Here is a 19,710-nt window from a genome sequence, read left to right as displayed (position 1 = left end):
AAGCTCATCACTTGGGAGAGGAATCCACTCCATAACTTTCTGAGGCAGTTTGATTCTAGATGCATTTAAGCAGAATATAACCACTGCAAATATAATATTGACTTTGTTACCTGGTTTCTCTTTCAAGTACCAAGGATATATTCCATTTTTTATTTTTTTGGTGATTGAAGGGGCATCAATCTTTTCCTATAGTTAGTGTGATTGTGTCTTTACCATAAAAAATAAAATTTGAAGCTTATAATGTATTGCTTTCTAATTAAAGTAATTCTACCATAAGATGCCCCCACACAGTCTTTTTTACCTGCTAAATTATAAATTATTCATCTCAAGAGCTTAGCTCACGCTTTATAGCTATAGCTAGGGTCGATTCCCATGCCACAAATTTGATTAAATTCATTTATAATTAGGTGTGTGCCGCATCAAACCAGGATTATACTATATATTATTTAGACACAGAGAAAAGATTTTATAAAGTTTTGTGCAATGCATTGACAAGAAAAACATAGTATAATTCTAAACAAGAAGATGTGCAGTGCATATGACATTATGCAAATTCAATAATTTAAGTCTTTCTATGTATTAATAAAATAAAAAATTGAAAAAAAATGTGACAAAGTGTGATAAGTTTGCACATGAAGTGAACCTTGCTCATCTTTCTGCAGTTTTAGCAGCTAGGGTAAGGGTCATGATCATAACCTGATCAATCCTTTTGAACGTTTCCTTCAGAGCTGATGTATTTTGAATATAGCTAGATAAGTTTGATACCCTATGCATTGGGAAATTAAAACAAATGGAGCAAGCTATAAAACATATACTAAAAATTTAATCATCTCAAAAAATCTTTGTAGTTTTGGAACATGTAAGAAGTGCTTTGTATGTCAGGCGGCAGCTGGTTCTTAAACCAGCAGAAAAACGGATAAACAGGAAAAAAAGTGGCTTTTTTTTTTAAGTTCATAAACAAGGAGAATGCAGATTCAAATTGAACTAATAAGAGAATATGAATAAAAAATAAATAAGCAAGAAGACAAACAGCTAAACCAATCTGTAGTTTACACCGCATTTTAATATTAGAGACAAGATCATATAATTGCAGGCCTTGGAGTTTGGAAACAAAAATACAATAACTAAATCACTTCACCCCCTTTTTTATTTCTTTAAACTTTGATGAATATCAGATATGTACTAGGGCAGCTACAAGTGATGATCAGCTGCTACGACAAAAGAAGGCAGGGAAATAGGATTTCTAAGTTCCAAAAGATGATTAAAACTGCTGGAACAAAAAGGCTTTTCTAAAGCAATTTTTTCTTTCAAATTTTCTCTTTCCCCATATACAAAAAAGTTGCTAAGATTTTGGGTGGAGGAAAAATTGCGTACCAGCTGACATGAAAGCATTAAAGGGAGATGCATATGCAAAAGGAAGAAGAGTTTCTGCAGCAACCGAAGTCGAAGATGTTGTAGTGGTAGTAGCCATTGTTAGAGCAGCAACATTTATTTGATTTGGCTGCTGCCGCTGTGTCTCTCGAGAGGAGCATTCGCCTAGAGAGTGATGGCCTTGATCAGGGCCTTGATCATAGAGAATACCCTTAAAAACACGCCCTCCAATATTCACAGCCGTACGATAAGCATACTGATCAGCTGCATCTTCAATGGAGCTCACTCGAACACATCGAAATGTAGCGGGGGAAGTCACTTCAGCCGGAAAATTTCCCACTTCTAACCCTAAAAAAGGACACTCAATAAAAAGAATGGAAAATTTAAACTAAGCAAATCAACTTTACAATAGAAAAAAGATTGAGACATGGCGGCTTGTTTTCTCTCCTCGTATGGTTATGTCCTTGTCAAAATTTCACTCTCACAGTGGCATAGAAACAAAAAAGAAAGAGAAGAAAAGAGAGCTGTTAGGATGGAAACTTGCTATGAATATATCTCAATCCCACACGCAAAGTGATAGTAAATAGATCTATGTATAAATATGATGTATGCAAAGTGGAAAGCTAGCGTACCTAAAGAAGGATTTTCTCTAAGCCTTTTAGGGTTCTGTAATGGGATTGGCAGGTGCTGTTGTGGAACAGAAGAGACTTGTTGGTGTCTCTGACGCCTTCTATAGGCAGGAACCCAAGTGCTTTTAATGTGAGTTTGGCATTCAAATCCTTTGCTCCTACAGCAAGTCCTGCACCTCATGTAACCACAATCTTTCTTAGCTTGGTTTCCACAGTCTTGACACCTTGTGCCTCCAAATCCACCTTGCCTCGACATCATCATTCATTCAAGCACTTGTAGTAAAGCTACTCATTTCCTGGTTTCCAAAATCTTGTTTTTCTTCTTCTTCTTCTTCTTCTTCTTCTTCTTCAGCTTTGACAAACCTCTTGTCTTCTTTTATACTGCTACACTGACAAGGACGATGTTTGTCTATGTGGGTGGTTGAGGTGGTAGAAATGATGTTGGTGTTTTATCTTTATAGGGTTTGTCTTTGTGGGTGTTTGGACATGATATTTTTGAGTTCATGGCTCATGTAATTTGCTGGGATTTCTCAGTTTTTCTTTTTTTTTTCTGTTTTTTCCCCTTACAGAGCTGTGAAACCAGTAAGAGAAAGTCTTTCCTTTTGGTCTCTCATCACCAAAAATTAAGGAATTCAAGAGTTAAGAGATGGAATCACAGTCACAGCAGTGTAAACAGCCGCCACAGGATCGTCACCTACACAAGTGTAGTTGAATTGAAACCACTCTCTAAGAAACATAAAAGAACACAAGAAAAACATTAAATTAATATAAACAAATCTATATATTTGTTTTTCCCTTTTTTTTTTGGCTTCCCCTCATATCACCTATACCTGATTACATTGGTAATAAACATTATCGTACAATTTGGCTTTTCCTTGTGTTTTTTATTTATGTGGAAAGTGGAAACTGTTAGAAAAGATGAGGAAAGAAAAAGAAAAAAAAATACCTGTTCCTCAGCATTTTCTCTTTGGAATAGCTACTAAGAAAGTAGTAATAGATTATAGATCTAATCATTTAAACAGTTTTTGATGTTCAAACAACTCCTGGTATGGTCCATATTCCCACCCTTCCACAGATAAGTAGAACTTTGGATAAAGAACTGACAGCTTTCACTTTCAATTTGTCCTTTGCACCCCAAAAACCCGCCTTTCCGACCCTTGGCTTCAACTCTCCTGGAAGGGGTGGCTGGGTGGGTTTTTTTTTGGGGCTAGATCCCCTTCTACTCTGTAAATTTTCACCTAAATGAGAGTACGATGTAAGGGTTAAAGTGGGATCTAACATCTAACTTGTGGTTTCGATCTTTTTCAGTGGAACTGGAACCAACTTAATGAAAAAGGAACACTGTTTCCTTGCCTTTTATTAGTAGCTTTCTTTCCATGAAAGAAAAAAATTTAAAAAACCCCAATGACTCAGACCACGACGGACCTAGCTGGTTCAATTCTTACCATTTTCTTTGAATCCAATGTCTTGTATCCAAGTTTTAGTTTTTTTTTCGAGACACAAAATCCTTAGTTTTGGGGGAAAAGTCTGCTACTCTTTCTTTTCAAATTTATATGCTTGATTTAACTTCCCTGACCAAATTCCATGAAAAAGAAAATTTCCTTTAATAAATTCAATTAGGTTGTAATTTTATAAGAAATGTATTATAACAATCTCATCTTATTTTCAGAACTTAGAATTCCCATCTTATGTTATGCAAAGCCTGAAATGATATGTGTACAGTAATACTTACCAAAAAGTTGTAACTACTACATTCTATCTGAAAACAATAATAAAATGTTAGCAGTACATTAACTTCTTATGAGTCAATAGTATTCGTTAATAGAATTCAATAAAAAATGAAATTTAATTAGTATTTATTAAATTATAAATTTTATGATAAAATTTGTAATAAAAATATCTATTTAAAAATATATCAATTTTTTAAAAATTTTTGCACACTTAATTTTTATAACAAGATATTTTAATATATCAATTTAAAATTTTTTATTTAATTATTTTTAATAAAAATTTTATTAATTAATTTTATCTAAAAAAATTTATTTAAATTTTTTTCTTCTACGGAATTATGGTGTTTCAAATCATGATAATGTTTTATGTTGGCCAAAAAAATAAGATAATACATAGAGTTGTAATCTAGATATATATATATATGTATATAAAGTAGTAATTTGTGATCATACCTTCAAATTTCTGCGCTTGATGTATTATCTTATTTTTCTGCACATAATGTAAATTGACGAATTAAAAAGGAAAAAAAAAAAAAAAGATGCCATCCGAAAAGTAAAAGAAAAATTTTGCTAATGAAGGCTTTTACAAAAGAAAACTGCTGTTAAAAATCAAATCAATCTTTTGTGTATAAAAATGATGAAAATTGGTCGTTACCCTTGACTAGACCATGTGTACCTTTTAAAAAAAAAAAAAAAAAACCAGACAATGAAAAGATATATCTAAGCTGACAATTTCGTAAAGTAACCAGGAGGTCCAGGACCCAAAAAGTAACTTCTTTTGGTGCCATTTAGTAATGTTCTCCCTGTTAGTACATTGGTCTAAGCTAATGGAGTACAAATAAATTTGCTTTAATTACATGAATTACGTTGGGAAAATTTTTTAAGGGAAAATTTTTTAAATAAAGTTTGTAAAATTAAAAAAATTTTAATAAAAAATATAAATTAATAAATTAATAAAATTTAATATAAAATGAATAATATGTAAAAAATTATTAAAAATATTATCAATATTTATTTAAGATAAAAATTTTATTAATATTTTTATTAAAATATATATCTAAAAATATATATCAAATTTATTTACTTAACTGTGTAACGAAATTTTTTAATTTTAATTTAATTATTTTTAATAAACAAATTTATGAATTTCATCTAAATCTTTCTCTTAAGTTGATATCATATTAAAATTTAAGATTTTTTTTTATGAAATTAAACATGTTTATAAATCCAATTGAATTATATTTGATAAAAAAATTTTGCTACAACATGCATAATGTTTTAAAAATATGGAGACGAGTCTTTTAAGCATTTGCCACGACATGCATTATTCAATGCATTGAGGCAGGAGGGTCAATTCTTTGGGCACCCACGTTGGCAATATCTGGTTGTATGATTTCTTCTGTTGTTTTTCTATCAAACGACTGGCAATTCAAGAAAAGGCAATGGTTTATTTTATATTTTTTGTAGTAGTTTTTCTGTAATTAATTACTATTTTAGTGAATAAGTTGAAAAAAAAAATGGCAAAAGAAACAAATAAGTTGGAAAAATCTACCCCCACGTGAAATTATCTGAAGACAACTTCAGTGGTACTGCACCACCATGCTAGCAGCTAGCTATGTTGGACAGATCTTTATCCGAAAACGAAACCCCATAAAAAAATTAAAAAAAAAAGGTTTGGGCATATTAGATGTTGATAATATTTTATTATTATTGGATTCTTGCTCCTTTTTTATTGTTAAGTTTTTTTTTTTGAAAGGCAAGTATTACTTAATAATTAATTAAGATAAAAGGCATAAGTTCTGAACTAATGGCTGCAAGAAAATATATATATATATATAAAAGAATTGAACAACCCTAAGTTGTTCATTTCATGTAAATTAAAAATAGAATTAATAAATTCAAAAATCAACCAAGTTATCATTAAGATTATACTCAGTGGGGAAGAATATTTACCATTTAAAAAGAAATCAAGAGTTGCTTATTGTACTAATTTCGTTATCTTTCATATTTTTTTTATATAAATGAAATCGTAAATTTTTAAAAATTTTAAATTTATTATATATTATTTAAAAAAATAATTGTATCAATCAATTCAGATAAAATTATGAAAGGGCGATGATTCTCTTACAACGTTTACATGAAAAACCTAATGACAGCAAAAAAAATGAAGTGAAATTCTGGTGGGGAAAAAGAAAATGAAACTCTTTTTAATAATATTTGAAGATTTTCTCCTTTTGGGATTTGAAAATGATAACCGTTGGAGCAGCTGCTTGCCGCATTAAGAATGTTTCTAATGTTCAAAAATAACAATCAATGAGAAAGAAGGAAAATCATCATGCAGTCATCACCACATGTGCAATTCCTGTGATTACAAAAATCTTTAGCCATGAAATTTATGTACTGAATATCACTAACTTAACCAAGGGTCTATGAAACTATAACTTTATCTTTGATTGATGATCAATGCATTGAATATTTAAAGGTTGAATCAAAATTCCAGATCAATGGTGACAGCTGATGTTTGGTTTCGATGGAATTGCCAAATCTGTGGCATTTTGAATGGCCAAATTTGCTTTGGGTATACAGCAGACCGTAATTTAAAAATAAAATATATAAAATATAAATATTGAGATTCAAATTTTATAATTATTCTCTAATTTTAAACCTTAACGGAAATAAATATGACAAGTGACTAGGTTGAACAGACTAGATTGAAATTTGGGCAAGTTTTTAGAGACTCCATCTGACCAAAATCATGGAAAATACTTCTGCAACGCATGTGGCAGGAAACTATAACAATGTGAAATAATAAGCATAAAATTATGGGATCCAACAATTGAGTTGAGCAATAATTTCATTTTAAAAAATTTGGTACCACTGTTTAACCATTATCAAGCCAATCAGTGGAGACTCTTGAATTTCGACATGAAATGAAAAAGGCAAAGATGAAGCACTAGTTAAAAAAAGTCTCCGGGCTGTGGTGGTTAGGCCGGTGGGTGGGCAATGAGCGAGAATTTGGGAGTCTTTGAGTTTTTAGAAAGGTTAATATCATGAATAATTCTTAAATTACAATGAATTATTTAATATAGTATTTGAATTTCAAAAATCTATAATGTAATACTTGAATTATAAATCTGTTAATTAATATGATATTTGAAAAATTATTTATTTATCATATGTTATCATTTGAAGTTAATTACATTAGAGATAAATCATATTAATTTAAAAATTTTATAATTCAAATGTCACATTAAAATTTTTTTAAAATTCAAATATTACATTAAATATTTTATTATAATTTAAGAATTATTCATGTCATTAACTTTTTTAAAAAGTTAAACCTTAGTGTCTAGTGACATAATGTAGTAAGGTGGAGGCAGCAGGCTAGCACAAGGTATTGAAAATGATAAGCAAAGTGGTGGAAATGAAGTGGAAATGTCGAATTTTGAATTGACAAAACGCTTTATCTGATTCCATTTTCTTCCCAAGCTTGAAATTTTATTGGCACCCCCACTTCCTTTTTTGATAATTTGCATCGCAAATATCAGGATTCTCTAGTCATTTAAGACAAGCAGGAAATGAGATGGAAGCCCTATACGAAAATGCACACCTTGCTTTTTAGTTTCTTAGGCTCCCTAGGGATTTACATGTAACACTAAACCTTCGTTTAGATGAAAAAAAAAAAAAGTGTGAAGAAATGAAGGGCACTACGAGCACTACGAGACTGCAACATTGTAATTTTCTCTGCTATGGGTCAGTATCACATCTTTTCTTTTCCAAATTTAATCTAAATCCATGGTGATTCTGACTGTTAGAGTCGATGGTGTTTCCTTCCCTTCAGTTTGGATGGCCAAAATTTTCCAAGGTTACTCTGGCTTGTCACGTCTTCAGTCTTCTTCTGTCGCGGGAGGTTAGGGCCAGTGGTCAGAGTAATGAAATGATGAACTGATACTACCGAGTACCGATGGATTTGGCCCAATCTGGAGTAAGTTTTACTTGAATTACTGGAAACTTGGCAGATAGTAGTAGGGAAGGATGGTTGGATGGGCCCTAAGTACAAAGGATTAGAGAATATACATACATACATATATATATATATATATCTCATCCTTTTATTATTGGTGATGAAATATTAAGGGGGTATTGCAATGTTCAATCAATACTTCAATTTCAACATCTTCAATGGGGAAAAAGGAAAAAAAAAATCCAAAACAATCACAATTTCCTTCCAGCTCTGTTCACTATAACTTCCCAACCACCCTTTCGAACCCTATTGTTTCTTTGCTTCACAAATTCAAATGCCACTCCCTATAGCACAGAATCCAATCAACAGAGTCTCGGAAGAAGGTAAGCCCTACCCTAGGTATATCAGAGTTAATACTTAATTGAGCATAACTCATGCCAAAAATCACCACGGATAAAAGGCCATTTAACTTAGTTTGACAGTGAAGCACTGGCTTTAAAGTTAGGCATTGGCCTGGCCAAGAATATGAATTTCAAGAAAGCTGTAGCGGAACCAGATTCTGAAATTCTATGCAACGAGTTTCGTGGTGATAGACAATAGTGTTTATTGGAAAGTGGAACCTGTTCTCAAGTTTATCAGGGCTTGCAGGCATTATTTTGAAGACCTTAAGATTAGTTGGGTGCGTAGGAAAACCAATATGGTTGCTGATTGGGTGAAAAACCAATTTAAACAGGGAAAGTGCCTCTCTAATTGGGTGTTAGTACCTCAATCTTCCCTGGAGTGCATACTAAGCAGGAATGGCTTGCCTGCTCCCAGTAAGGGATGGTTGTTGTAGCCTTAGGTTCATGAGTTGCTATGTTTGCTCTCTTTTTCCTTGAGGGCCTTTGTACTGGGATGGTTTTGATTCTAGTTAATATCGCTAACACTCTTATTTTCTGGCCAAGAAAAAACTTAACCTCATAGAGAAAGAAACTGATATAATCACATCCACATCAATTCAGAATATATATCTAACCCAAGAACAGATTTCTCTAGCATTCAAGCCCAATCTTTGACAATCAATACTTAATGTCAAAGTTCCACTCAAGAAGTCCATCTTGTGGCTCTTCAGGCATCTCAATTCACAAGAACCATGCCATTACAAGGACTTTGAAGGGGCAAAGAAAGATGACCACTCGGCACACACCAAAGTTCATAAATTATTGACATGCATTTCATTTTCATGGTCATCTTTGAATTTCACATCACACATCTATTTTCCCACAAAATTCCTGAGATGCAACTTAAACCATTTAAACAACATACAAAAAACATTAAGATGGTTGATGTACCTAATCAACAATGAAAATATCCTTATTCTAACCAATATGAAACTCCACTAGATATCCATTTCCTCTGAGATCTTTTCAAACCAATTTCTTCACAAATATCCGAATTGACCTTTACACATCTAGAACACACTCCGTATGGAAAATAAAAATGTCAAGGAACAGCAAAGGGACACAAATAGAATCATTCTGGTATTTCGCAATCTCAAGACGCTCATTTTCCTCAGAATTATCAGCATTCAACCAGACAAAAACACAACAGAGAAGGAGAAAGAGAGGCAAGAAAATCAGAAGAGCACCGTGGAGGTTACGGAATAGAATTTTATAAACACCAACATAATAATTAGGTAATTGACAACCAAATGAGCCAAGTCAAATTGAATTAAAACTAATAATTAAGCAATCCAAACTAGAGTAGTTACAACCTAAATCAAATGAAGGTTCCAACAAGTACCCAATTAAAGATGGCGCATTTCCTCCATGAATCACCTCCAAAGTTGCTAACTTTTTCTCTTTAGAAACTGTGCTTCAATCCAAGCCCATGCTTGCCATGAACACACCCAGGCTTCACATACAAAAATGGTGACTTTTTTGAAGTGTGCATCTTGGCAAATGCCCTCTTCCCTAATTTCCTCATCCTTTGCCTTCCAAACTTCCCTCTCAATGCACGTGGCACCAACTCATCATCCAAATCATACCCATCAGCGTCATCCTCATTATCATCATAATCATCACCATCATCCTCTTCCTGATCACCTATGTATGGCTCACCATACCCATCACGGAGTGGCTCATAATCGAGGTGATGTTGATGATGATGATCATCATCATAATCTTGAATCAGGTCAGGAATCGGGCTGTCCTTTGGGGAGGAAGAAAGGGAAGAGTGCCAAGAAGCATCAGAGAGAGAGAGGACATCATCAGCATCAGAATCAGAGGAGTTAATGAATTCCCAATTTGAAATATCATTTTCGTCTTCTTCTTCTTCTGTGAAGAAAATTTTTTCTGGGTCTTCCTTCGTGGTAGGGAAAACAACAACCTCAGATTTGGTTTGCTTCTCCATTTTCCCTCTCTTCTTTTCTCTTTCTTTTTCAGTCGGTTTTTTTTACAGTTTTTTGCGGTTGCAGTTTGATTTTATTTTTCGATATTTTATGTAATATGGCACGACTCTCTCAAAGTTTCTCAAGCAATCCTGAGATACACGTTGCGGATCACGTGTCAATGTTTTTATCTAGTAGTCCACGTCTTTTCAACCAATAGATGCCTGCCACGTGGTAAACATTTAACTTTCCTTTCCTCCGCCCCAAAGTTTCTCTTTCTTTCCCCTTTCACCTTTTTTTTAATCCAAAATGGAAACTTTCGGTCCTTTTCTCCTCCTTTTTGTTCTCCTCGCGAGTGTGCAAGGGTTTTTTGGGGGTTAAAATGGGTAAGGGTTCAAACAACTAGGCCTAATATAATGGGCATGATAAAAAATATTTTAAGAAAATATCAATGGTTTGAAATAATGAACAGAAGAATGCATGATAAAATTTGAATTTAAATATGTTAAATATAAATTATTAATAATGATTATATAATTCAATTAAATTAAATTTTAAATTATGTATATTTCACTCTTTTTCTTTTTTTAACCAAAGGATAATTTTTTTTATTAAACAATAAAAGGATTGAATTTTATCTAAACCAATTTAAATAAATTTATTTATTTCAGACTTAATAATTTATTATTATTATTATTATTATTATTATTATTATTATAAATCAAAAGTATTAAAAATTAAGTTTCAAAAAATACAACCAACCAAATCCTAGTCTTTTATTTTTAATATATAAATCTGGTTCGGTTAACAATTTTAAAATAGTGCTATTTCTTCTATCTAAAACTAAAACTATATTTGGTAATTTGGCAAACTGAGTAATGTTTATAATAAGAAGTTGGCAATATCGTAAAATTATTTGTACCAATAACTTTGGAGGATATGTTATAGCCTGGAAGTAATAGCTAGCAATAAAAAAACTTTTCTCCCATTTTCACCAAGACACGTATGTTTAAAGTAACCGAGTGAAGTACCAAAGCCATACCCGATACCTTCTTTCGCAGAGAACCTAAACAGGAAACACTGCTGGGGAAAAGTAACAGAAAAAAGGCAGCGCACAACATGTACAAAAAGCTTCAGGTATTAATAGGAAACGTCGTTTTGCTGCCAACCAATGGAAAATCACAGGAAGTAAAGCAATTTTGCCAGACGACATCTGCATATGTTGACATGTAAAAGTCCTACCTATGACCATTATATATTTTAAACAAGGGCCCTCTTGACTATTCTTGCCCAAGAAAGAATAACACCAATAGCCACAATCAAAATTCCCAAATTGTTTATTACATCTGAATATCATAATGAAAACAAAAAGGCTAATAAAAAAGTATATGGTGTAAACAATTTAATTTGATATCAAATTTTCTTCAGCATTTCTTACCTTTTACCTGCAGATAAGAATCAATCAACATGATTGGTTCTGCTGCTCAGCGGATAAGTAAGAGGAAGTCTGAAACAAGCCTGAATTTAAGCAGCTCAATCATCGAATTTGTGAAGCAGAACAGAGCAATCCTGAAGCATCTGCCCCAACAACAGCGAGATCACAGACGGCACACAGTTGTCCTTCCTGGTTAGGCACAAAGCGAGCGGTACAATATGGGCAAGATATATCCTTCTGTCCTCGGTAAATTGGTACATAAGTTGCCCCACATGTCACAAATGGGTTCCTGAAATCATAATTCAACTGAGATGCATCTGCCATATTCCTCTCTGCAGCCTGCAGTACTTGCCTGGCTGTCCTTGAATGGCTCTCATTTGTGGGGTTTGTTTCTATTAGACGGCGGGCAAAGTTAGCTGCTGTAGCCAGATTCCTTGCCTTGTAGCAGACGGTCATTGCATTCAGCAGAGCAAGTCTGAGGTGAGGCAATTGAAGGTTGCAGTGGGTGAAGTAGGCAGCAAGCTCCTGCTGGCGTACTGGATTGTCTCTCATTTCTCTTCGCTCCAGCTCCATCTGCAGACCTAGAACATACTCCTTAGCAATAATAATCAACTCCTTGACTTCATCAACTTCTCTCCTCGACTCCACAACAATCAAGGGAATTGTATGAAGAATGCTGAGGAAGAGCCGAAGAGCCTCAGTAAATTTTCCAGCTGTTGTGGCCTTGTAACCAGCCTTCAGCTTTTCATCCAACTGAGAAAAATTGAACACAAGGGCTGGTGGACCCCTCACATTAGGACTAGCAGACTCAGTCCATCCCCTCTCAATGGCCAAGGACATCACTGGCACTGATGAAAATGCATGAAGATAGCTATGGCTGCCAGTGTGCAGATCAAGAAACATGGATTTCAAAGGAGTAAAGTTTCTTATGCCAAGTTGCCTGCTCAACAACCGCATTGCTGTATCAAAATTGCCTGCTGCAGCATGATCAGCAGCAAGAGATGATCTTTGAATCCAAATTTGACTCACAGGCATACCGGGAGTCGGTGCCACAAAAACAAAAGAACGAGCATTGACAGAAACCCTTGGTGTCTCTACTTCAGGGGGAAGTTCCAAGTCATCAAGGTCCCATCCACCCTCCTCTTCGTTTTCTTCAGCCACTTCCCCATCTTCCAAAATTGTAGTAACATCCCCATTCTGTAAGCCATCAACATCGACCATGTCAAGATCTTCACCCCAATCACCTTCCACACCCTCCTCCTCGTCATCCACAGCACCCCTGCCAATACCATCCAATCCACCTTCAAATATGCCTTTCATGACTCTCAAAAGGGGCCAATCACCCCCGCACATAACGGGGGCAGGTGGCATCAATAGGGAAGGTTCTTTCCCCTCCGGCAAATGAGGGACATCACCTCCCAACTCAGCTGCTAACCTTTCAGCCACATCCTGTAGCCCATGAATGGATGCTGTGACATAAGCAAGAGGCAAGTGACCAGCATTCTCCAAGATTTTAACACGTTCCTGGATATCACCAAGATACAAAGCATTGTGAAACTGGCCCATAACATCGTTCTTAACTTCCGCAATTTTCAGCATCTTGGACAGCTTTTCCAGGTTACCATTTATGAGATAAAGAAAAGACAACCTCTCAAAGTTCTTTGTCCTCTGGTAGGCATATTCCACTATACCTGCATTGCCTTGGCGAAGGGCCTCCACACCCAACCTATACCAGTGATCCTTGTCATCAATCTCCTTAGCTGATGCAACAGCAATTTGAATGTTCCCACTCTCTAGAGCCAAATTAAAGCGTGTTTTCTCATCTTTGACAAAATGGAGAGCCACTTCAGGAAACCCCTTCTGTTGCAGATAAGCAATCATGGCCTCACCACAAAGCTGGGAGTTTCTTATCATATTCATAACCTGATCATATCTCTTTCGAAGCAGAGAGAGCTTGAAAATGTATTCTGTAGCATCAACGACTATAGTCTTATTCTTCCCATCACGATCCAGGCAAAATATAGCATTGCCTGAAACCTTAGTTATATATATTGGAACCTCAAGCGTTCGAATGATTCCACTATCTCCATTAGGAAGGCAGTATTTTATATGGTTTAAGGTGGCATAAATAAAAACACCATTGTCATCCCAGGCTCCACTCTTAACGCGTATTGTCTCATGAAGAGTGCACTGGTGCACAAGCTTCTTGTTAGCAATGACAATGGAATGCTTGCTGAGAAGAGCAACACTCTCCATGTCATTAGACCAAACAACATATTTCACAAAAGGCGTTTGCAGATCACCAAGAACGAGCCTCTGCTGGAGATCAAATATAACTACTCTATCCTCTGATCTACACAACAAGCTGCCTGTTCCAGCATAAAATATTGCATCCGTAGGCACTGGGAGGCCACTCTTTTTAACCACCTCATTTTTTAGATTCTTGATTAAGACTTGGTTGTTGCCTTTGTCAAGCACAGCAAACCGGTTCCGAGCCACAAATATAGCAGAACTACCAGGGCCTCTCTTTGCATCCTGCAAACTGTCACCCCTACCAATGCTGTCTTTTGGTATCACATACAACTCATAAGATCCTCCATCCACATCTAAGCAGATAAGAACAGCATTTTCGGTAGGACTGTAAGAAAGAGTCCTTGGACTTTGATTCAGACTTGTGGAACCAGGCCGCCGAATTGGCATTACTTGTGTCTCTCTTTGAGTTGAAAAGTCATAATACTTTAAAAACCGATCCTTGGTATAAAACAGAGAATCCCCACTCACTGCAAAAGCAGGTCGTTCTCTCTCTAGCTTGAACACAATCATGCCACTGTCATGTCCAGCCGCCAAAAGATTCATCTCAGGATGAGCAGCGAGAATCCAGAATCTGTCCTGTTCTCGACGGAAAGTTTGAAGTCCAGTTCGCTTTGTTGCATCCCACACACGAATACTTTTATCCTCCGAATTAGACACAATGATGTCTTGTTTGGCATGGAACATAACACATGAAACATTATTCATGTGTCCTCTCAAGGTATCCACTTCCCAAGCCTTTGTATCTGCAAATAAATAAACAATTTACTCAATCACATAACAATTCAGGAGTCTAAATTCCCTGCTGCACAAAAACTTCATCCAACTACTTTAGTAGGTTGTATATACACAGTTACGGTCATAAAATAAAATGGAGAAGTTTAGTAACTTGGCTCAAATATCAAGGGCTATGTAGCATAAATCAAACTTAAAGAAGAAAAAACATTGTAAGTCTTTATGAAGATTTTAATTGCAAAATAAGTGTACTAAAAAAAAGCTTTAATCAATATCCCTAGCAAATCAAATATGCATGGTGAAGAAGGCACATTTTTCCTATAATTACCATTCATACGCCACAATTTCACTTGGCGATCATCTGCTCCAGAAACTATCAAAGGTAAGGTGGGATGAAATGCAGCCCAATTTACTCCTCGATCATGACCTTCCAGTACATACTTAACAACTGCATCAACACCACCGAAAAGATCTGTGTTCATCTGACTTAACCGTAAAATGTCATCTGCTGGGGAGGCAGTCTTCTTTTTCAAAGAACCAATATCCCAAACTCGAACAGTCTGATCAAGGGAGGCGGACACAACAAGGTCTTCTTTAGGATGGAATGCGGCACACATAACATAGTGATTATGACCAGTTAACACAGATATGCAAGTTCGTGACTGCCAGTTCCATATGCGAATGGTCTGATCATCACTGGCACTCACAATCCATGGATGCTCATGATGAAATTGCACAGTACGAATATAATCAAGATGTCCAAGGAGGGTGAAAAGACATCTATGCAACTTGTGGTTCCAGACCTTTATCTTGTAGTCATCCCCTGTAAAAAACCATCAATTTTTTTTTTGTATCATTTGTATTGCACAATTACCCTATGCTTTGTAAAAGAAAATCATAGCACTATTTGAGCCAATAAAATTTACAAATTCAGACCTTCCTTCCCTGTGTTTTCCTGTTCTAGAAAATTTCAAATTAATAAACTCAACAGCATCCCTTTCGGCAATAAATCTACTAACACAGAAGTTTAATATCTAAGGTGCAAGATTGAACAGCAAGTTAGTTGTCTTAGTTAAACAAGGAAAAAGTGTTATAAAGTTATTTCTAGACAGTGTGGGCTGTCAGCCAAAAGAACGTTAATATTTGTTATATTCATAAATTGTCCTTTCATCATTTTTATTTATAAATAACTGAAGTTTTGATTGGTCAACAAACCTTATTCAATAAATCTATTTATGTTTTCTTAATTCTAATGATATAATCACTAATAGGAGAGAAATGTAAATCTCATTAACATTGAATTTAAATTGTAATGAAATTTTATAAATTCCAATCTATTTGTATTTAGAAATTCTAACTTTATTATAAGCTCAAATATTTAAAACCATTTCCCCCTTGCTTTGTATTCAAACTTTTTATTTTAAGAATCTTCATCTTCAAAAATTATGATTATAGTAATTTAGCCAACAAAAAGCATCAAACAACATAAATAGAAAACTATTCATTTACCAAATCACAGGTTTTATTACAAAGTTTTTGACTCTCTTATACAGAAAATCACAAGTCGTATTACCAGCTGGGCCGTTGAGTGACTTTCCCATGCTGGCAGACTTAAGTTAATTCTGTCTATTCTATTCAGCATACACAACTAGGGGTGCTATATCTTTGTTCTTCCAGCTAGGGTGATTAATAAAATCAACCAGCTTTGCTCAACATTCTTGAGGAAAGAAAAAGAAGGGCCAGCCAAGGAAGCCATCGTCGGATGGGATATATTTCGCTTTCCTAAAAGTGAAGGTAGTTTGGGACTGAAAATTTAGAGGATTGGACATGTTGCCTATATCTTAAGGCACATTTGGTCTCTCTTTTGCAGACCAGGCTCTCTTTGGGTGGCTTGGGTGTATGCTTACTAGCTTAAAGACAAGAGTGTTTGGCAGATCTCCATCCCAAATAACTTTAGTTGGCATTGAAGAAAGTTCTTGCATTTAAGGGATACTGCCAGGTCCTTAATTTCTACTGGCCATGACTCTGATGTGCATATCAAGAAGATGAAAGTCTAAACCTAGTCCAAGTGCATGAAATCTCAAATAGTAAATCTAGATCCAGCATTATTATTCATACACATCAGATTTCTCAAATGTCATACAGTTACAAGAATAAAAGAGCTCCAGAATTTAAGCTAATCCAATCCCAATTAATTAGCACAATTCACAATTTCACATTCAAATCCATAGATCACTAAAATAATCAACGAGATTTATTAAGCAGATATAAAATTGAGAGGAAAAGAAATGAAATCAGAACCTCCAGAGACAAACAAAGGCTGAGACATGTGGAAATGGACGCCGCGAACAGGGCCATCGTGTTCGTCGAATCGATCAATCAGAGTTCCCATCCGATAGTCCCATAACTGGATAACGCCACTGTGGAGACTGGCTAAGATCCATGGCCTCTTGGTGTGGAAACTCAGTCCCTTCACTCTATTACTCTTCGTCTCAAACTTGGTCAACATCTTCTTTTTCTTTCTCTTCAACCGCCAATTCTCTGCAAATCCAACACCTAACAAAGTTATCCGCGTAATCAAACAGGGAGAATTGGATTTGGTAATTGAACAAAGAGATGAGTAAGAAATTACCTCAGATCTGATTCAGCATCTAAAATTAAGAACAAAAATTAACAAGAAATTATCTTTCAGAGAGTTTTCTTTTCTACTTCCTCCTTCAAGATCTGAGAGTCGTCTTTATTTGAAGTATTGGAATTTTGTTATCGATTCTACAGTCTTGCTCCCCAGTTAAAGCTTTTACGACGACGTTATGACTGAGGTAAAAATGTTACTGTTTTAAAGGTTAATGGGTCTTGCCGTAATAAAGCAATTGTTTAGGGTGCTAATAAGAAAATATTTTTATTCAACCAAAGTTCACCGACTTCTAAAAGTGGTTTTTTACGTGGATACTTTAAAAACTGTTAATTAATTAATTATTTATGAACACCTTGCTGTAAAATTTTACATGTTGAATTGAATAGGTACAAATTCTCTGCTTCTGGAACAGCATCAGACTCGCACAACAAAATTGTTCACTAAATGTACATTTCATGGCTCCAAAATCTGTAAATTGTCCTTTCTTTGAAGAGGAAATCTAGCTTCACATTTTGCATGCTGAAAACACCTCGGGTCTGGAGTCATTTTCACTCCTGTTGAAGAACCTATTCTGCAATGCCCCGATGAAACTGGACAATCTCCTTTGCTTTTGATTGGATTCCTTCAAATATTCAGTAAGAAGACGTTGCCGGTAATCTTAAAATTTCCCATGATAATTCCTAAAACAGATCAAAGAAATTTTCTATCACACTCTCTCCATTTGCTCAAGAGCCTCAGGGGGCCAACCGGCCAAGAAACTCTTCCTCCACATTGGCTAGAGGTAAATTTCAAAATCCTCTTGGGAACATCAGTTTCCTAATCAATTTTTTTCCTGTCAAAAGGGGAAAAAGGATCAAATAGAAAAAGGCGAGAACAGAGCTTTCCAGAAACCAAATTTCTTCCCCTTTTATCCCAGAGAGTTACATGGGTCTCATGAAGCATATCAAAAGCAACATAACAATTACAAAATCTGGGGAGAACCTTGGAAGTATTAATTAACCAACCCGAAAACCGTGCTTTACCGTCATCTGATTTGCAGGTTTCACGGTTAGTGGCCCGCACCAAGACATACCCAGAAGCCCTCATCGAAAGCAATGATATTTTCAACAAGTTTCTGAAGCTGTCCACGTACAATCTTCTACTCCAAGTCATAGCATCCAAATTAAGTTAGACAATGGAAAGAACCAAACCCCATATCAAGTCAGAATAGTTGCCAATATAGCCATAGCTAAATGGATGGAAATGTTTCCCAAAGCCTATTGAGAACAAATCATTGCAATCATACCATTGGTGTCAACATTCTTGCCACAAAAACCATCATTCCTCAAAGGAGCAAGTAGGAATAATTCATTCTCCAGACAAGACTTTAGCTCAATACCATAATGGAATCTCCATTAACATACGCATAAAGTTTCAGACGGTTCATGAGAAAAAGCCAGAAAGAAATCTTACTTCGTTCGGATTTGCCTCTCTCAGAATATCTATGAGGCCGTCCAGTTCCACAGATCAAAGTTCTCCTGTTTTATTAGGATTCAGAGCACTTACCATCAATACACAAGAAAACAATAACATTACTAAACAGCTCAAAGATAATTGCTGTCACAAGAAATGTTTTTGAGGTGTTGATATCAAACTGGTGCCCAAATGAATGACAAATATACAGTAATTTTTACCCCATCCACTCTTTTGAAGTTGTTGAAAAATAAAGGGCTTGACCCCCCCCCCCCTTTCCGTAAAACCCAGGGTTCCAACCTTTCAGCAATGGACTTTGCATTACAGAACAATGAAACACCTATTAAATAAATTCAATTAGAAAAAAAAAGGAGATAATTAACACCATGAGAAAATTTTAAATTGCTCTAAAATGGAGAAATAATAATAAAAAAAGATATGTTTTATTTTCCCAAAAAAAAAGTACATAGGAAAAAAAGAAGTTCCAGCCAATGTACGAAAGATTGAGTTCTTAACTTCAAATTAAAAGCAAGCAAAATTCAAGCACCACAAGATTTTAAAAAAAAAAAATTGAAGAAAATGAAAGAGAGAACACAGAAAGACCTGGTGATATTTTTGGAAAAGTAAAGAGAAGGGCCTGGCACGGGGCGTTGGGCAGAGTGAAGATTGCAGCCATCCTTTTGCGTACGGACGATAAGGGAGAGCGGGCGCCAGTGACCAACTGACCACAGCTGAGCCGCCTTGGACCGAATCTTCTTTTCTTGCACGCGTAGTTGCATCGCGTACGGTACAGGTTTGTAACCGCAGCTTTAGTCTGATTAATGGGCCACGTCGGGAGCATCTTCGGCCTTCGCTTTTGGAAAGGTTGGCTGGGAGGAGAGTCGAGACTGGACTTACGTCCAGAGTGGTTTAAAGGAAGAACGCCCACTTGAAACATATGGGCTTCATAATTCCCCAAAACCTCTTTATCTCTATGTTTGTTAGAAGGGAATTAAGTCCAGTAAAATTCTTTTTTTTTTTATATATATTATTTGTCATATTTAGCAATTTCGTATATAAATATACACACACAAAAAAAAAA

At 35.3% G+C, this 19,710-nt stretch overlaps 4 protein-coding genes across 10 annotated transcripts; all 4 read right to left on the bottom strand.

Moving 5' to 3' along the window:
- Positions 1-1,209: 1,209 nt before the first annotated feature.
- Positions 1,210-2,394, bottom strand: LOC149519884 (protein SHI RELATED SEQUENCE 1-like). 2 transcript variants are annotated; one of them, XM_089745965.1, is made up of 2 exons: positions 2,004-2,394; positions 1,210-1,719 (listed from the first exon to the last, which is right to left on the bottom strand). In XM_089745965.1, the coding sequence occupies exons 1-2, from the start codon at positions 2,260-2,262 to the stop codon at positions 1,343-1,345; spliced, it is 636 nt and encodes a 211-aa protein (XP_089602091.1). In that variant the 5' UTR covers positions 2,263-2,394; the 3' UTR covers positions 1,210-1,342. The 2 variants fall into 2 exon arrangements, with proteins under 2 accessions (XP_089602091.1, XP_089602092.1); XM_089745966.1 differs by having other exon boundaries at positions 1,210-1,713.
- A 6,935-nt stretch (positions 2,395-9,329) lies between these two features.
- LOC111308251 (uncharacterized) lies at positions 9,330-10,195 on the bottom strand. The gene has a single exon (XM_022906563.2). The coding sequence runs from the start codon at positions 10,083-10,085 to the stop codon at positions 9,537-9,539; it is 549 nt and encodes a 182-aa protein (XP_022762298.2). The 5' UTR covers positions 10,086-10,195; the 3' UTR covers positions 9,330-9,536.
- Positions 10,196-11,282: 1,087 nt separating this feature from the next.
- LOC111308829 (coatomer subunit alpha-1-like) lies at positions 11,283-17,268 on the bottom strand. Of its 3 annotated transcripts, none has more exons than XM_022907470.2 (4): positions 17,175-17,268; positions 16,844-17,098; positions 14,871-15,365; positions 11,283-14,553 (listed from the first exon to the last, which is right to left on the bottom strand). In XM_022907470.2, exons 2-4 carry the CDS (start codon positions 17,049-17,051, stop codon positions 11,600-11,602), a joined length of 3,657 nt encoding a protein of 1,218 aa, XP_022763205.2. In that variant the 5' UTR covers positions 17,052-17,098; positions 17,175-17,268; the 3' UTR covers positions 11,283-11,599. The 3 variants fall into 3 exon arrangements, with proteins under 3 accessions (XP_022763205.2, XP_022763202.2, XP_022763206.2); XM_022907467.2 differs by having other exon boundaries at positions 16,844-17,083; XM_022907471.2 differs by lacking the exon at positions 14,871-15,365 and having other exon boundaries at positions 16,844-17,083.
- A 224-nt stretch (positions 17,269-17,492) lies between these two features.
- LOC149519883 (uncharacterized) lies at positions 17,493-19,588 on the bottom strand. 4 transcript variants are annotated; one of them, XR_016329015.1, is made up of 4 exons: positions 19,233-19,588; positions 18,630-18,694; positions 18,200-18,315; positions 17,493-18,009 (listed from the first exon to the last, which is right to left on the bottom strand). XR_016329015.1 is itself a non-coding variant. In XM_089745953.1 (4 exons), exons 1-3 carry the CDS (start codon positions 19,564-19,566, stop codon positions 18,659-18,661), a joined length of 489 nt encoding a protein of 162 aa, XP_089602079.1. In that variant the 5' UTR covers positions 19,567-19,588; the 3' UTR covers positions 17,493-18,315; positions 18,630-18,658. The 4 variants fall into 4 exon arrangements, 3 of the variants coding, with proteins under 3 accessions (XP_089602079.1, XP_089602075.1, XP_089602080.1); XM_089745953.1 differs by adding an exon at positions 18,851-18,969 and having other exon boundaries at positions 17,493-18,315; XM_089745949.1 differs by adding an exon at positions 18,851-18,969 and having other exon boundaries at positions 17,493-18,694.
- Positions 19,589-19,710: the final 122 nt, after the last annotated feature.

Source organism: Durio zibethinus, chromosome 2 (assembly GCF_047325235.1).
Source record: "Durio zibethinus cultivar Kanyao isolate XHJ-2024 chromosome 2, ASM4732523v1, whole genome shotgun sequence".
NCBI classification, from domain to species: domain Eukaryota; kingdom Viridiplantae; phylum Streptophyta; class Magnoliopsida; order Malvales; family Malvaceae; genus Durio; species Durio zibethinus.
This window is presented reverse-complemented; position numbering and strand designations above follow the sequence as displayed.

What these genes read in the sequence shown, in the direction of transcription:
- LOC149519883 (XM_089745949.1), bottom strand. Translation starts at nt 19,566, where the DNA reads ATGTTTCAAGTGGGCGTTCTTCCTTTAAACCACTCTGGACGTAAGTCC. An exon ending in TTTTCCAAAAATATCACCAG is followed by an intron (nt 18,970 to 19,232) that starts GTCTTTCTGTGT and finishes TTTATTTAATAG; the next exon opens with GTGTTTCATTGTTCTGTAAT. An exon ending in ACTTCAAAAGAGTGGATGGG is followed by an intron (nt 18,695 to 18,850) that starts GTAAAAATTACT and finishes CTAATAAAACAG; the next exon opens with GAGAACTTTGATCTGTGGAA.
- LOC111308251 (XM_022906563.2), bottom strand. Translation starts at nt 10,085, where the DNA reads ATGGAGAAGCAAACCAAATCTGAGGTTGTTGTTTTCCCTACCACGAAG.
- LOC111308829 (XM_022907470.2), bottom strand. Translation starts at nt 17,051, where the DNA reads ATGTTGACCAAGTTTGAGACGAAGAGTAATAGAGTGAAGGGACTGAGT. An exon ending in GCCTTTGTTTGTCTCTGGAG is followed by an intron (nt 15,366 to 16,843) that starts GTTCTGATTTCA and finishes GGTTTTTTACAG; the next exon opens with GGGATGACTACAAGATAAAG. An exon ending in GAAATTGTGGCGTATGAATG is followed by an intron (nt 14,554 to 14,870) that starts GTAATTATAGGA and finishes ATTTATTTGCAG; the next exon opens with ATACAAAGGCTTGGGAAGTG.
- LOC149519884 (XM_089745965.1), bottom strand. Translation starts at nt 2,262, where the DNA reads ATGATGATGTCGAGGCAAGGTGGATTTGGAGGCACAAGGTGTCAAGAC. An exon ending in TAGAGAAAATCCTTCTTTAG is followed by an intron (nt 1,720 to 2,003) that starts GTACGCTAGCTT and finishes GTCCTTTTTTAG; the next exon opens with GGTTAGAAGTGGGAAATTTT.